This window comes from Anoplophora glabripennis, unplaced genomic scaffold (genome assembly GCF_000390285.2).
Source record: "Anoplophora glabripennis isolate ALB-LARVAE unplaced genomic scaffold, Agla_2.0 scaffold87, whole genome shotgun sequence".
NCBI lineage: Eukaryota > Metazoa > Arthropoda > Insecta > Coleoptera > Cerambycidae > Anoplophora > Anoplophora glabripennis.
The window spans coordinates 151,278-170,157 of record NW_019416928.1 but is presented as its reverse complement, the minus strand read 5'-3'; the positions used below and the strand labels follow the sequence as shown (position 1 = coordinate 170,157).

General features: G+C 34.5%; 1 protein-coding gene across 1 annotated transcript in view; it reads right to left on the bottom strand.

Annotated features, from left to right (window-relative positions):
- Window positions 1–1,178: 1,178 nt before the first annotated feature.
- Window positions 1,179–18,880, bottom strand: part of LOC108907197 (aquaporin AQPAe.a) — a 91,482-nt gene continuing 73,780 nt past the window's right edge. The window contains exons 4-6 of the mRNA XM_018710764.2: window positions 6,666–6,875; window positions 3,438–3,518; window positions 1,179–1,554 (exon numbers count right to left, since the gene is read on the bottom strand). Coding sequence (XP_018566280.1) covers window positions 1,453–1,554; window positions 3,438–3,518; window positions 6,666–6,875 — 393 coding nt within the window. The 3' untranslated portion in view covers window positions 1,179–1,452. The remainder of the gene's footprint in view (window positions 1,555–3,437; window positions 3,519–6,665; window positions 6,876–18,880) is intronic.

Below are 18,880 nucleotides of genomic sequence, written 5' to 3'. Positions count from 1 at the left end.
CACATTCTCATGAAAAAATTTCCATTTCAAGAAACTTGCTGTCCTGTTAATAAATTAATTAAAGTATTACCTTGTTACAAACTTAGCATATAATTTTACTCTAGTTAGTAAGAAAAATCAATGCAGCAAGTTGGTTGAGATTTTGATTGAAATGTGTACAAATTAAAAATTTATACATCTTTTTCGTAATTATGTTATTGAATATCTATGTATTTATTCATCAGTTAGGAAATTTGCATTAGTGTTATTACAATAATACTGCTTTAAAGCCATTTTTTAATGAAAATTGTGAATAAATAATAAATACGCTAATCGTATATTTTATTTTAAACCTGGTTGCCCCCGTTTGATGATTTATTGGTGAAGCACACAGACACACACAGACACACACACACACATATTCACACTGTGCTCCAATCCAAATTCGTGTTGGGCAATCTTAAAAAATAGCCGTATTTTGTATGGATCGTATCACACTGAAAAAATATCAATGTTGGAGAAGTATCGGTGACAAATATGGAGTGTTAGTACCTAAAGTCACTTTTTTTATTTTATTATTTATTTTATTGATTTATTTACACATACATACACAAAAAATGTTTTCCTTAAACGAGGCAAACAATATTAAATTGCATACAGTCGATCTCCTTTAGAAAAAACTTTGGACCTAAATTTATTAGCTTAAATAAATAGCAATATTTATACAGGGTGTTTTCTAAAATCTGAGTCATAACTCTCAACATGAAAAGATAGTTCGTTGGAGCCAAAAGCCATCAAGCTTTATTTAAAAGATCTAATGTTCCACTGAGTTTTTAGATACAGAGTGTTGAAGTTCTAGAAGAATAAACTGGAGCCGTTTTTTTTTAATAAAGTGGAATAGACCTTTTATTCCTAAAAAAAAATATAATTTGAAATTAAATTAAATGAAATTAGTTTTGTTAACCTATTTTTGAAAAACTTCATCACCCTGTACATGGAAAATTCGATAATGTTCCAAAGAACTTGGAAGTTATGACAAACACTTAGAAACTATTGTGTATGTCAAAGGTGTAAAGTTGGTCAACGTCTGGACTCTTGGGCCTCAAGCTCTTATTACACCTCTGATATACACAAAATTTTATCCACGTCAGTCACAAATTTGGTGTCGGTATTTGATGCAAAATTCTTCCCATTTTGCATTTTAAATCGAGCATCGAGTCATTATAGTAGTAGTCACTTGTTATAGACCACGGGCGATTAAAGTTGCCCTTATAACACTCGGTCGTGGATAAAATAACTACAAATACATCTTTAGTTGAGAAACTAAGACAGAATATATATACCTTTTTACAATATGTAAAAAAACTTGTACAGTGTTAGTCTCGGATGCTTCCTGTGAGCGTTAGTGATGACGGAACAAGGGATGACGAAGCAAAGAGGGTTAGAATGAATCGTTTCGGAAGTTGTCAGTTTTTAGAAATCGTAAGAATCGTTTTCTCCTTTTTCCACTTTGAACAGGAACCTGTACACTAGACCGGCAACCACCCCACCGATAATTGGGCCTACCCAGTATATCTGTAAATGAAAATAAATTGGTACATTTCAGTCGAATATCAAACAAAACAGAACAAAGAAATACTTTTGTACCAAGTAGTGCACAATTATCACTATTTTAAAAGTTTTATTAACAAACTTTTATTTACACATAATACAGGGTGTTGCAAAAAGGTAGGTCAAACCGTTAACCACAGATTCTTTGAATGAAAATAGTGAGACTTTCCTTATACCATTTTAACTGCAACTCTGTTTCTTCTATTCATGCTTAGATTTATTTTAACAAAAATTATACAAAAATATGCCAAATTCGGTGCAACATTTCTACTGAATTCTTAAAAAATAAGTTTCATCTGTTGAATACATGTAAATCCATTTTTACATTATGCTAGAATTTTTGGGAAATAGCTTAAGTTGAAAGTTAAAAAATTATATCACCGTCTTTTTCAAACTACAATGTAAGAGATTAGGTAAACTATTTTTGTGTTTAATTTTTTATGTTTTCATGTTGAAGACAAAATCTAGAATTTAGTTTTTCCTATGAATTTTAAAAACATTTTCTAAAAAAACACTAAAGAATAAAACGAGAAAATAGTATAGTCTTTCCGATATCAATTGAAGAACTAAGTCGTTGACGATATGTACCGAACCTGGTCACTGACGCAGCAACTCGACATTGAAATATTTGAAGAACTTGTTCCCATATTTATTTAACCATACCCATATACAGGTCTGGTTGAACTACACGTGGAGGTGGTAGAAATGTATATGCCCAGTTGAAGAATGCGAGCACAGGCAAACGAAATCTAACACAACTGTATTGGGCTACTGGGCAATTAATCTCAGCTTTTGACAAGTGATTGACAAATTGCCTAGCAGTGCAGTGCAGCAATGCGGAATTCGGTGTGATTTAGGTAATTTTAATTTTTTATAGGCACCTTCTATTAGTCAGTTATATTACAATTGCGGAAGGGAGAAATAATATTGCAACATGGCATTTTGGAGACCTTTTGAAACGGAACAAAACGAAATTTACCATCAATATAATAAAATTGTTTGAGGACATAAATAATTAAAATATGTTGTTGGTCAAATGAACATATAATAGAAATGTTCTACACATTATATACAAATTATTATAATTTTTTTACCTTTAGTAGAAAACTTTTCTAGGGACGCCTATGAAGCTCATTAAATTTGATTGCTCATAACTTGTCCGTACAATATATGGACCAGTTATGACAAAAATTATTATACTTCGAAGACCGCAAAGATTCGGACAACATATACATGGCACTATTTTTTGTTACAAATTACCCTTTTTATTGCCTCCTTGTTTGACACCCTATATACCAGCATGATGAAAATTCATTAATTCATTTCTTTTGCATAATGATCTACAAATTAATTGAATTCAAGTACCTAATATGTATTTTTTTTTAATGTCTGAACATTATTTTAATTTTCTTGTTTATGCTCCTTGACCTTTCGCATCCTGGTTTTCTCTAAACAAGCTCTCATCATTTTACATAACACTTTTAGAATGCTGGAGTAAATGACCTTTTCCGATCTCTTTGGGAAAATCCCTAGCCACACGGATCATAAACATTCTTTTCTATTATATCAGACCTACAGATATATTCTGAATCATTCATTGTAAAGATATAATCTCAATTTAACATCTTTTAATAATTATTACAATATCCTTTTTGCAGCATCGTAATGTTCTAAAATTCATTTATTTCCCATACCTACCTATTTTTCAAGTCATTAAAAAATAATATGAAGAGGTTTAAAGAAAAAAGTTAAAAGTGAAGAACATAAGTTAAAAAAAAATTAAATTGATTGATTGATTGGAATACATAATCATCAACATAATAGCAAGAAAAATAAATATTACTCACCCAGTGATTTTCCCAGATGTTCATGATAACGGCTGGCCCAAAACTGCGTGCCGGATTTATACTAGATCCAGTATATTGGATCTGGAACATATTTAGTAGTTACTTGGAAGTGTAGAAATAATTTACAGAAGCATTTCAGTTATTTGGAAAAAAATTGTATTGGCAAAACGAAGCAACTTGGTATAGAGATGTAAGTTGCATTAAAACACCATATTTCAGGATCCCCTCATTATAGAAGCTGGTGAAAATTAAAGTGCTCGTATTTTGATAATAAACCCTGAAGTCCTATACCTTTTTTTTAGGAAATAATTTATATGCTCGTATAGAGAACTTTCATGATAAAACCAATTGGGATTTATAAGCTATTCTATCAGATAAGTCAAAGTAAAAGGGTTGACACTTGCCCACAAATTTTTATGTTTGTGTAGGTCCTCAGAATCCAGGGGGTTTTGTGACTGACGCCATTAGATCTCACAAATCATGCAATTATCATATTTATTACAATCATTACTTTTACTACCACAGTTTAAGCAACAAATTGCCTCTTTTTGATACACCCTTAGATTTGACGGCGTCAGCCTTCTCTGCCTTCTAGCCGCGGACGGCCTAACATCCCCTAAAACTATGAGCAACGTCAACAATTAGATGGATCTTCTAGTCCCTGTATATTTAATGGTAGGTGTATGCATACCAAACTTCACTTAAATTGGACAAAGCGTTTCAAAGCTATTTAGATGAAAAACAATTTTTTTTTTACTTCAATGCCATCTACCAAACAATGAGCAAAATAATGAGGTAAGTTGCCTCCTAAAGTTAATACAACAAACGCTTCCTGAAATACATTAAACTAAACTGAAATTGAAATATAACTAACTAATCCAAAATATAATTGATGCTTTCTGAAATAATTACAGAAATTAAATTCTCTTTTTATCCATTAGGTATAGTCCACGGGCCCAGACGCTTTTTTTTCTTTGATTAATAACAAGCTGAATTTTGGGGAATAGCTTCGTTTTGACGAGACGCCCAACTTTTCCCTCTACGAAAATTCTCGAAAACGGTAGCTAATAAAGCGCGGGGATGTCAAACACGTCGATTTGGTGAATGATCAATATTTATTGCTAACAAGTAGTTTTTTACTTAAATCGCATGATAATTCTATGAAAAACTCTAAAAAACTTTTGTCCTACACGTTCGATGGTTTTTCCGAAGCGTCTCCCACTCTTAACATGTTAAAATAATATGATCTTAGAAGTTATTAATAACCACCTAATTTTTTCACAGATGCTTGGTAATTATTATTATAATTCATTGACATTTTTGTCCTACACGTAAAATGGAAGGTTTTCCTAGTCCTACACTGGGAAAGTGTCATTTCCACGGGTACAATTTTCTCATTAATAACAACCTAATTTTCGATTTTTTCTTTTGAGAACGATGTTTGAATCAAGATTTTACCAATGTCCTACAAAAAAAGTGGAAGCTAGTGATGAAAACAAATAAAATTATACTGGAAATCATACAATTTAATTTTCAATAAAAATTATAAAAAAAATTATTGAAGTTTATAATTTTTTTTTAACTTATTTATCTATATAATAATGAATTATTCAATAATCTTTATAATAATAAGTTTTTTTTAAATTTATGAATTATCGAATGTTTCACCATTGGTGAAAATAAAAAATTTCAAAATTCCCGCACCAATCAGGATTATTTTGGCGGTTTGCCCACGTTTTATTTTAGAGAGAATCAAGTGTGTTTCAGTCGTCCACGTTTTTGTGCTTTTTTTTTGACTATGGAGTTCTTATGCAAATTATTGTGCGATAATCCGAATTTCCGAGAAAAAAGAGAGGAAATAAAAAAATTCTCTAAAGTAATTCTGATTGTTTGCAAACAATATAATATAATATTTTATAGTAATAAATTCACTTTTTGTTATTTTCATACAAAAAATGATTATTTTATTAATAGATAAAGGAGCTGTTTATTGAATATCACACATGAGCGTGGTTATTGAATAATTTTAGTAGTAAAAGTTAATGCAGAATAACAAAATTAATAACTATTAACTATTTTTGTGTATAAATTTTTTTTTAAAGTAATAAAATTAATTAATCTACTTAATTAATTTAAAGTTAATTATATTAAAAGGTATTCAGTTACTGAAACGGGTTCAGTAAGTAACTCCTTTAAACTTGAGATAAAAATGTATATTTCTTTGTTTAATATACTCAAAAATACCTTTTATTCAAAATTTTTTTCTATAATTTCTAGAATAAAAATTAAAAATAATACAAAAACATTTACATATGATTTTAAAATATAATAAAAAATTCATCGGTTTGGCTCGACTTGGCTCGATAAGGGTAGTTTGCTTAATATATCCACCCCCCCTCCCCTAAACTCTCTGGAGGGTTACTACTTTTCTACTTTGTGGCATCATACGATCACATGTGCATAGAAAGTTAAATATACACTTTTTTCGACGACATAGAGAAAAATCGCTTTGGTTTAGTTCGGCCGCGCTTGATAAGGATAAAGTTTGTTTATCACTCCCCCCCCCAAACTTCCTGGGGGGGAGTGATAATCACAAGAAGATATAATGCTGATTTCGAAATTCGCAATTTTAAATAATTTTATATAATTTTTGTAGGACTAGCGATACATACTCATTTTTTTGTAGGACATAGTTTCTTTTTATTAAAAATTCCCTAAAATATCGTTTGGTTTCTTTGTCCTACAGTTATTAATGAGAAAATTGTACCCGTGAAAATGACATTTTTCCATTGTAGGACTAGGAAAACCTTCTATTTTACGTGTAGGACAAAAATGTCACTGAATTATAATAATAATTACCAAGCATCTGCGAAAAAATTAGGTGGTTATTAATAACTTCTAAGATCATATTATTTTAACATGTTAAGAGTGGGAGACGCTTCGGAAAAACCATCGAACGTGTAGGACAAAAGTTTTTTAGAGTTTTTCATACAATTATCATGCGATTTAAGTAAAAAACTACTTGTTAGCAATAAATATTGACAATTCACCAAATTGACATATTTGATACCCTCGCGCTTTATTAGCTACCGTTTTCAAAAATTTCCGTAGAGGGACAAGTTGGGCGTCTCGTCAAAACGAAGCTGTTATTAATCAAAGAAAAAAAAGGGTCTGGGCCCGTGGACTAGTATTTCTGCAACACTGAATAAATAAATAAATTCTACTTACCCCACATAAATGGGCAGCGGTGATCGCCAGCCCGATGGCAAGTGGGGCGGATCCCTTGATGTCGTTCCTGCGGGGGTCGCAGACGCCGTGGATGACGAATAGGAGCAGGAAGGTCAGCACGCCTTCCATCAGGAGTCCCTGGAGTTGCGTGATCTGCGAACTTATGTTGGTCAGACCCAAGTTGCCGACTTTATCTTCTGGCGTGGCCACCTACAGTATTTGTAAAAAACAAATGTCGTTGAAAAAAATATTATAGAATAATGTTTTACTTTGTAAAAAAATATTGACATTGTTGAAGACATACGTTAATTTTTATCGCCTCTATTCATGGGCGCCGCTAACCGAAGGGAATGGATGAAAGGGTGGTGGAGCATAGATAAAACATCAGAATGATTAATCTACTAGGTCTAAGGTCCGTGAGTAAATGATACATGAAATAAAAGCCGGGAAGCTATTCATGGCATCATGCTGACATTGCACATATAAAGAATTTGAAACGTTCAAGTAAAAAATCTCGTGGGCGACGAGAGCGCCGTCCATGCGCGTGCGTGGGCACCGCGCTCATTCTCCCGCGTGCAGGCCGTTCATTAAAGTTGACTTTTACTGTTACTAGTGCGTTTTTTACATGAATTACACAGCCACAAAAAAAATGAAAAGTAGTTTGTACTTTCCATGCGACATATGTTATCTGTAGTATTTTTGCCTCCTGATCACGAATCCGGTGTCAGAATTGAGCTGTCACATAACAGGAATTTCCTAACCCCAAAAAACAGGTCAAAAATAGCAAAATTCATGAAAAAGTGCTAGGAAAACTAGAAAAAAAAATTTTTTTTCTATATTCAAATGTTCATTTATATAGTTAAGACCCCGCCGAACGTGAATTAGCGGTCAGAATTGATGGTTCTCAAACCTCAAAAAAACGGGTCAATTAAGGTCAGATATCACGAATTTTCAAAAAAATAAATTCGCGCCAAATTTGGTATACGGGGTATTCGGGGTCGATGATCACGGATCCGTGGTCAATTTTGCAAAATTCGAGATGGCGGATCCAAGATGGCCGACCAAATTTTAAAAAAATAACAGATTCGCATCAAATTTGGTATAAGGGGGTTTTCGAGGTCACTGATAACGAATCAGATTTACAAAGTTCAACCCGTGAATAGATATTTTACAGAAAAAGGAACAATATATAGCCGAAAAAAAAGTAGATTAACACATGATTGGGCAGTAAAAGTAAAATATTACAAAATGAATTCCGCAGTTCTGACCTCGAATACGTAATCTGCGACCCCGAAAACTCCCGTATACCAAATTTGCTACGATTCTGTTATTATTTGAAAATTAGGTCGGCCATTTTGAATCCGCCATCTTGAATTTTGCAAAATTGACCTCGGATTCGTAGTCAGCGATCCCGAAAACCCTCGTACACGAAATTTGCTGCGATTCTGTTATTTTTTGAAAATTGGGTCGGCCATCTTGGATCCGCCATCTTGAATTTTGCATAATTGACCTCGGATCCGTGATCAGCGACCCAGAAAACCCCCGTATACCAAATTTGGCGCGAATCGGTTATTGTTTGAAAATTCGTGATATCTGACTTTAATTGACCCGTATTTTTGAGGTTAGAAAAAGAACCATTAATGCTGACCGCGGATTCACGTTGGGCGGGGTCTTAACTACCTATATAAATGAACATTTGAATATAGAAAAAAAAAAATGTATTTTTCCTAGCACTTTTTCATGAATTGTTGCTATTTTTTCCTGTTTTTTTGAGGTTAGGAAATTCCTGTGATGTGATAGTTTAATTTTGACACCGGATACGTGATCAGGAGGCAAAAATACTACAGAAAACATATGTCGCATGAAAAGTACAGACTACTTTTCTTTTTTGTGTGGCTGTGATATCAATGCAAATTTTTTTGAAAATACCTAATACAGAGGGGTGTCTCATAAATAATGTCGGTTTTCATTCATGGGACACTATCCAACAACTTTTATAGGTCTTACCTAATGACCTTAATTGGCGATGTATAGTCTTTTTAGAAATTCCAAGCAAGTACGGTAATCGGTAATCCACGAGTGTTCTGCTTCCTTTGTAGCCTCAATATCCCACATAGGCAATCGATCTTCAAATGTCAAATCTCCACTGTTAAAACGATTAAACCCGCTGTGTCATTCGCTCATTAACCATGTCTTATCCTTCAATATCTGATATTTTCCTTGCTGCCACGGCTGCAAGGAAAATTGTTTCCAATAATGTCTTAACTACATACTTTTTATTATTAAAACGTCTTGCGCCGCCAATAAACAAAGACAATATAATTAAAATAAAGTAAAACAATTACACTCTTCATAGAACTAGATAATTGTATTAACAAGTTACGCATGTATAAAATGAGGCGTAGTAAATTTTTAGTTATTAGACCGATATTACTTATGAGTAAATGGCGGAATATATGCAAATATTTGCATATTTTGCATATTTTAACAAATTTCATAAAAAATTGCATATTTCGGCAAAAATAAAATTTGTGTGCATATTTTTATGTTTTTCGTTTTATCAAAAGATTAAGTGCGACCCTTGCAGATAATTTAAATAATTTAAAAGTGGGTAGGTTTTGTCGGCTCACCCGTTTTATTATTATATGGTTTATTGCCGGCATTTATTGGGTGTTTAGGAATTTCCAAGTAATCAGCTTGCAGAGAATGGAGAGCAGATGTGGTCTATTCTTTTGTATTTATATTGTATAGTTTAGTTTGTCGATAGATTCCAGTGTGAAAAGAGTGATTTCGAAAATATTTTATTTCAAACGCCTAAAATGCGGAAAGTCGCTTCGTGGATTAAAAATTTTCCTGAGTTGGAGTTTAGTGGGGATAAAGTGTTTTGCAAAGTTTGTGCCAAAATCATTGTTTGTGAAAAGAAGTTCCAAATTGATCAACACTTGAAAACAACTATGCATAAAGCTAAGTTGCAGAAAAATAAATCTGTGCCTGTTCAGCAGTGTGTGCAAACCGCATTTCAAAATGTCAAACCAAAGAGTGAAAAGGAGGTGTTTCATCAAGACTTATGCAAAGCTTTAGTCGCAGCAAATATACTTTTGAAGAAACTGCAAAATACACAATTCAGAGATTTTTTGCAAAAATATTGTAATCAAAACATCCCTGACGAATCTACACTTAGAAAGAAGAATGTGCAAACAGTATACGAAACCGTAATGGGAGAAATTAAAGTTTCACTGGGCGATGAACATTTTTATATTATTGTTGATGAAAGCACAGACTCATGTGGTCGATATATCGCACATCTTATTATTGGAGGGCTTCAAGAAAATGAGCCAGGGAAACCATATTAAATATCTTCTAAACAGTTAGACAAAACAAATAATATGACCGTAACTCGATTTATTCAGCAGTCTCTATCAATTTTTTTTTTACCAAAACCAGTTCCAGTAGAGAAGTTTTTAGTGTTTTTGTCTGACGCAGCGCCGTATATGGTTAAAGTAGGCCAAAACTTAAAAATATTTTATCCCAATATGGTACATGTCACTTGTCTTTTACACGGGATAAACAGAGTTGCAGAAACTATTAGAACAGCATATCCCTTGGTGAACAAATTAATTTCAAATGTAAAGAAAGTGTTTTTGAAAGCACCTCTAAGAGTGCAGATCTATAGAGAGAAATTGCCAGGAGTTAGTTTACCTCCAGAGCCCGTAATTACTCGATGTGGAACATGGATTAAGGCCGCGATATTCTACGCAGACCATTTTGAAGCCATTAAAGACATAGTTTTAAATTTAGAAGACAATTCGCAGTGTGTAGTGCAAAGTCAAGCATTATTCAAAAATGTAAATTTAGCTAAGGAACTTGTTTTTATTAAGGTTAATTTTAGTTTTGTACCAGATATAATAACTTCGTTAGAAAGTAGGAATATAAGTTTAAGAGAATCAATTAATATTGTTGAAACTTTTTCCGACAAATGCAAAAAAGTTCCCGGTGATGTAGGAAATCAAGTAAGAAGGAAACTCGAAGTTATTGTGGGAAAGAATGAAGGCTTTAAGTATTTAATGGAAGTCAAAAATATTTTTGATGGTAAACCATCCAACGAAGTAATACCTTGACCTTATAACTTACTACCCAAATTAAAATATTGCCAGATCACATCGGTAGATGTTGAAAGAACTTTTTCTTTGTACAAACATATTTTTACAGACAGAAGGCAAACATTTTTATTGGAAAATTTTGAAAAATATATCGTTATAAATGCATTTTATACTATTTCAGGTTGAAAATTTTACCTATTATGTTTTTCTTTTAATTTTACTTAAAATAAATAATTTTTGTAAGAGTCGGCGTTTCTTTATTTCCATTTTTCCATGTTATATTCAAGGCATATAATTGCATATTTTGACAAATAAATGCATATTGTTGCATATTTCAGAGAAAAACGATGCATATATATGCGCATATTTTAACTGAATTGACGTGCATATATTCCGCCCTTTACTTATGAGACACCCTCTGTATAACCATATTATAGTTATTTATTGTTTAAGTCTTTTAAGTAGCATTTTATCCACGCAAGAATGTTTAAACGCGAAACGGAGTTCGAGAGTTTAATATTCTTAAGTGGATAAAAGGCAATGGTAAAAATACAAGAAAGTAATTGTGTTCCTGTGGCTGTTTTTGAAGAAGCTCAAAAAGCAATTTTCCATTTATTGCCAGCGAAATCCAGGGAACATTACGAAGAAGTGTTCGCCGAATTTAACGACTGTAGGGAAAAAGGAGAGTAATGACAATAAATGAAGAAGTCATGCTATTGTATTTTTTAAATTTGAAGAAAAAATATGCAATTTCATCTATGTGGTCAAAGTATTCGATGTTGAAGGCTACTATAAAGGTCTGCAAAAATATAGATATTGGAAAATACAGGGTGTTAAAAAGAGAGTGTAAAATATTTAAGGACGTAATAGTATGAACCAAAATAAGCAGAAGTCTCAATAAACATGGGTCCGCAAAGTAACGGTTGCGGAGATATGGATGTTTTATGTTTTTAGCCCCTTTTTTTATTTTGCAAAAACGTTGTGTATTTTCTTATAATAGCTGGTTGATGTTTAGTGAAATAAACAGTACGTATTTGACAGTTGTTCTCAGTGCACAAGTTTTCTTTCGCTATGGCTGGTTACTCTAACGCAGAATTAACAGACATGCATTTCATGTATGGTCGTGCTAATGGGAACGCCACCGAAGCGCGACGTCTTTATGTTGACGCTTATCCAAATCGCCAGATTCCTTCACAACGCATGTTTGGAAGAATTCACCAAAGATTGCGTGATACCGGTTCCTTGAGCAAACAGTGCCATTTATCCAGAAGACCAAGGTCGGTATCCACTCCTAGAGCAGAAGAAGAAATTCTAGCACTGGTAGAGCAGAATCCAGGTATGAGTGTGCGGAGAATAGCAGCCGAGGTAGGAATTAGTGGTCATCTTGTTTGGAGAATCCTTCGCAAACAACTGCTTTATCCATACCATATGCAACGAGTACAGGCCTTAAATCCAATAAATGATCATCAAGTACGTTTGTTTTTTTGCCGCTGGTTTCTACGTCATGATGCTGAAGACCCTCGTTTTCTTGCAAACATTCTTTTTACTGATGAGGCCGAGTTCACAAGAAATGGAGTGTTTAATTTTCACAATACGCATATTTGGGCCGACGAAAATCCTCATACTCTAATAGAATCTGGACATCAGGCACGTTTTTCATTAAACATTTGGATGGGTATTGTAGGTGACAGATTTCTAGGTCCTGTTGTTTTACCAAACCGATTAACAGGCGCTGCTTACCTCAACTTTCTGCAGAACACACTGTATGAGTTTTTGGAAGACATTCCTTTGAATCAGAGGCAACAAATGTGGTTCCAGCATGATGGTGCTCCAGCTCATTTTTCCATGGCCGTTAGAGAGCATTTACACCAAACTTTTCCACAAAGATGGGTAGGAAGGGCAGGACCTGTTTTATGGCCTCCAAGATCGCCTGATCTGAACCCTCTATATTTATTTGTTTGGGGATATTTGAAGACATTAGTGTATGGTACTCCTGTAAATAGCCTGGAAGAGCTGCAACTACGGATTAATCAAAAGTGTCAAGAAATCCAAACCAAGGAGGGTGTTTTCGAAAGAGTTCGAATATCGTTGAGACGAAGATGTCGTGCCTGCTTGGAAATGGACGGAGGGCACTTTGAACATCTTCTGTAACTTTGTTTCTTGTTTGTTAAAAGCTTCCTTTGTTGGTTTATTTCTAATAAAATAAAATGTTTGAAAAACGAATAGTGGTCCATATCTCCGCAACCGTTACTTTGCGGACCCATATTTATTAAGACTTTTCTACTTATTTTGGTTCATACTATTACCTCCTGAAATATTTTACACTCTTTTTTTAACACCCTGTATAACAAGCTTACATCTTATTTGAAGAGTGAATTGAGATTATACAAAGCAAAAAAAGCTGCTGTATTGGAAAGAGCACATATTGAAGAATTTTTGACTGGGGCTTCCGATAAAGAATATTTAATGATTAAGGTAATATCTCTTTACCTTTTACATGTCGTTAGGTATATAGTGAACTTTGAATTATTTTAGGTTGCACTAATAATAGGGATTTCTGGTGCCTATCGATGCTGACAAATTGACAAATTTGAAAATTGACTTGCAGGACTTTGATTCAATACCTGACACCGAGACGTGCATCAAGAAAATTTACAATTATAGAACGATTTTGCGTGAATACTGCTCTCTGCGCCCAACAAAAGACATATTATTTTTAAGATAACCCTATCTTTTATTGTCTCTAAAATCCCGATCCGATACGTCCAATAATTGATTAATAATTAACATTCATCGCTAATAACCAGTGGACCTATTGTGCCAGCTCTAGTTATGACGTAGACTTACAAGACACCCCACATCTAACGACTGCCGACCGTCTCTACAATTCGGGTTCATCGCCTGATCCCCTATCTCGATCTCCCGCGTCTTACTATCCGCCGACCCTCGCGAAAACATTGGATTTGGCGGTTACTCAGCCGGAACCACTACCAGAGTGTCCGTTACGCACGGCCGACCCCTTGCAACACCCGGTGCACGGCGAGCACCATCTCCGCGTCCATACACGACGATATGTCGCATTGACATTGTGCTGTTCTGCTCGCACGGGTGGACAACACCTCGAACTTGACCGTGTAAAATTCAAAGCATTCCTTCTGCGGCGACCGACGAATCGCTTAACGGTTCCGTGTTCCACTGAGAAGGTAAATATTTGTGGGTTTGAGGCCTGTATAATTATAAGTAACGGATACTTAACCGAATGCTATAACAAGATAAACACATATAAATAAGTCGGTATTTATGCGTAAATTCACAGGAACGCAGATTAGAATATTTGAATTTTATAAAAATATTTATTCTAACATTATACAGGGTGTTGCATCACGAGAGGGACATGGCTTAATGGGAGATAGAGGACATCTAAGGTAACTAGGATCGCCTATAGAAATAGCTCCTTGGCCATTCTTTACTGAGATACAGGGTGATTTATGATTTTTGATCAAAACTGCTTTATGTCATAACTTTGTTAGTGAATGGAATATCTATTCTACTATTATCCAGAGAGGATGGCGTGAGAACCGCCAATCTAAATGAAAGTCTGGAACCGCTGATGCGGACCCACTTCCCGGGATCCACATCAATGGAACGGGAAGATTGGCCAGACGAAATTGAAAACCCACCCGCAGTCTTGGATTGGCAGATTGCCAACCAAACTGTAACTAAAGACAAAATTAGATGGGCAATGCTCACCCTTCAAATCACCAGGCATTGACGGTATATATCCAGCCCTCTTACAATGGAGCTTGGATGCTTTAATGCCGCAACTGGAGCGGATGTTTAGGCTGTGTTTTGCACACCTTTACATTCCAAAGATCTGGAGGGAGGTAAGGGTTGTATTCATTCCCAAAACAGGGAGGCTGGATTATACCTCCCCAAAGGCGTATCGACCCATCAGCCTGACCTCGTTTCTGTTGAAAACGATGGAAAAGCTGTGTGAACGATACATAAGGGATAGTGTGCTGTTGGACAGACAGCCACACCCTAATCAACATGCATACACTCCAAGGCGATCTACCGATACTGCTCTCCATCGGGTGGTGGGCAGGATCGAGAAATCTTTGGACAACAAGGAGTCCACCCTGGGGGTATTCATTGACATAGAAGGGGCGTTTGACAAAACATCCTTTCCCAAAATCAACTCGAAACCCCTCTCTCATGGAGAGAGATGTTTCTTCCACCATCTGCAGATGGATATCGAATATGCTCACAAAAAGAGCTATACAAATCAGTGTGGGGGATGCCTCCGCGAGAGGAATTGTTGCAAGGGGCTGTCCGCAGGGAGGTGTTCTATCACCACTGCTGTGGAACTTAGTTCTAGACGGTCTCTTGTGCCACCTCAACTCGGAAGGCATCTATACCATCGCTTATGCAGATGACCTCACTATGCTGATTAGCGGTAAATTCGAAGGGATCCTTTGCCAAAGAATGCAAACAGCCCTGAGAATTATTGAAAAGTGGTGTGAGGACCATGCTCTGTCAGTGAACCCCAGGAAGACGGATACGTGGTGGTTTTCTTTTAATTCATTACATCTGTTAAATTCCCAGCCATTTCTAAACTTTCTAGACAACCATCTATTTGAATTATTAGAGAATGTTCCATTAAATATACGACAAAATACTGAATACAAATGGATGGTGCCCCTTGAGGAGAATAATACAAGAAAGGCTTAATGAAAATTATATGGGGTGATGGATAGGCAGAAGACCAAATGCCAATGTCAACCATAATGTTGGAGAGGGTCCAGTGTCTCGGCCAGCCAGATCGCCAGATCTAAACCCCCTGGATTTCTATGTTTGGGGTTACCTATCTGAAAAGTAAAGTTTACTTCAATAGATATTACTGTAGCGAATAGAACGCAGGTAAATGGGGTGGCAAGAAGAAAGGTCCGCATCCTTTATTGCGAATTATTCCGAGCTATACTTTCACAGAAAATTCCTGTTGAAAAGATTTTGTTCGAATTTCATGAAGATTTTCTTGTTACCAAATATGCAAATTGTGAAAATTCACTACCCATCGCCTTGTGAACGCAGCCTCATCAGATCAAAGTATTTCTAGTAAGAATTTTAAAAACCACTGATAAAAATTCAGGCATCTCTCTGCAGCTAACGGATGTAAATTTTGCACAGGTTGTAAATGGTACGGATTTCTGCTATCTTTATGTAGAACTTTTCAAATTTTTGGATTTACTCACCCCAAGTTGCCGAGACGTTCTTCGTGTACTTAACCAAAGATCGTCGTCAAATACTCTTAAAATTTCATTTCTGTGTCTTTCATTACTCCGTCGTGATTTTCCAAATATCGTTTTAATCCAAAAAGATGAAAGCGACGAGTGTAAAGAATTTTGTTGATATGCTTACAAATTGCACTTACTTTTAAGCATAAACATAAATATTATAATTTTATGGTTAGAAGTGTCTGCTACAAGGGGATTGTGTTGGTATGAATAACTTGAGAACGGTGAACTTTAGGGAAAAAATTCAAATTACCTTTTTTACGTATTTTGTGCAATAGAATATAAATCCGTTACAATGTAAAAAATACAGTGGCGTAAGTTTGTTTTATAAAAAAGGGGGTGACTCTGTCCAGTTGGACACCACTATTTGAACCTTTAGAGCTCATATTTTTGGTAATATAAGGCCTACTATCATACATTATCTGTACTAAATTTTATTGAGATCGATTGATAGATTCCGGAGATATGAACAAAAATTCTATTTTTTTTAACAACTTCAACACCCTGTATCTCTAAAACGAGGTCGTTCCAGACCTATGTTTATAAGGCAAACACCTACTGTTTTAAAGTGATTTATCTACCATTGAAGTTTCCTGCTTAAAATTCGGACCGCCCTGTATATTTTGTATTTTTGTTGTTTGTAGGGAATTTTTTAAATTTTTTCACCCAATAAATCCAATAAGTAAAGAAAAAAAGAGACAAATTAGTAACTTCAGAAAATTTGTATTGTTGTTCAAAGATAACATAAATGAATTGCAACATGATTATATGTATTTTATGTGGGTAATAGAGATATTGATAATAAAAATATCCGCGGTTATTTTTATGCTAGCAATTTAATTCAGAATTCATTCATCTAGAAAATAATAAATGTATAATGATTACTATTGTACTATTAACTACGTTCGTTTATAAAAAACCTTCGCTTCATTGTAATTGACTACCTCTCACTCGCAACTCTATAAAAAAATATTTTTTTGCTGTTAAATGTCAATTTTCTACCGTTATATAGTCGTGAAGAGCCACTATTTAACTACGATTAACTTATTTACTTATTACTGATTATTTAAATTTATTCAGTATTTATTTAATCGGACTTTTATTACAATCAACATTATGTAGTAAAATAATACATAAAATAACGTTAGTTTATTAGATTTAGATTGGATTGGAAGAGGTTGAGTAATTTTCTACTAGTTTTTGCGTTACGTTTTGCGTTAACTGTTAATAATGAGCATGTATTTACCAATATCTATACATTCTTCATGTACATTTCAGAAGGCCTTTCATTTCACAAAAATCATGATATTCAGATCGGTCACATTTATTTCAGAGAGCATAAAATATTTTAACTTGCTTTATTTCTTATAGCAAAAAGATATCACAAACAAACAATTCTACTCCTATAAACAATTCCTTATGTTAAATTCATAAATAAAAACGGGGCAATATTGTCTTATCTTGTTTTGTCGAGACAATATCCCGTAAAATAATCACAAAAACCTTCGCATCGGTACCTCCTGGATTTAGTGCAAAAATTTTCGGAAACTGGATCGGTTGTAAACGGAACGCATCAACGTGAACAGGTCGTACGTAATGAGAGTAATCAGGTAGCTGTCCTGGATCACATCGCAATAGAACCAAATTTGAGTCTCAGAAAACTTGCAACTACTTCAGAATTTCTGTACCTAGTAACCGCCGTATCTTAAAAATTCGTAAGTATCACCCATACAAAATTAATTTGGTACAAGAAATTAACGAAGATGATCCCGATCGTCGCTTGCAGTTCTGTGGAGAAATGAGTGATCGTGCTCGAAGAAAACCAAATTTTTTGTACCCAATCTGTTTTTCCGATGAATGTACGTTCCAACTAAATGGTGCTACTGGAGTGATTAAAATCCACGCATTTTTCATGAAACTCATAACGAATATCTACCCGATGATTGTGGAAGTATTGGAAAATTACAGCGTATTGTCAGAAGAATATGTGTGTTTTCAGCAGGATGGTGCTCCAGCACATTATGCCGCAGCTGTGCGTGATTTTCTTAATCAGAACTTTCCAAAGGACTGGATAGGACGCAGAAGTTAATTGAGTGGCCTCCCAGATCGCCAGATCTAACGCCCTTAGACTTTTTTCTATGGGGACACTTAAAATCGAAAATTTTTGCAACACGACCAAACTCACTTGACGTGTCTCAGTTTTTTTTTAACTCCGATATTTCCCAGGTGGGAAGTTTTAATTGGCACACTCTGTATTTCTTCCCTAGTAATTAACAGACGTAAAAACGTCTAAAAAGTTTGCTTGCATATTTTTTTTATCGGCTTGTTTCACAATAAACAAATAATAATAAAAATGAAGCAACCATTCCACTTTTTTCCGCCTTGAATTAAATATATTAAGCAACGCAATTGCGAAACGCGCAAACCTTATTACCCCTTCACCGAACATTACAGATCATACATCGACAGCGTTTCAGAATGCGATTTGCAGTTTCATCACTTAACTATTAAAGAAAAGGTAAAATATACATTTCAAAAAAATATATTTGAGGTTGTTCAACTTAACAAAAAATTTTCTAAAAATATTCAAGTTATTTCCAATTTTATTTACTCACAATTTCTGGACACTCTGTATAAGGCGAAACATATAAAATATTCTGCCAATAAAGAAATCGCAGTAAATGTATACAATCCCTTTAGAATGGTTGAATGAAAACATTAAATTATATCCTGCTGATCCTGTTATTGACTTAAATATTAATGTAGATGTCACAACCTAAATATTATGTTTACTAAAGAATCCCTACATTAAATAGCTTAG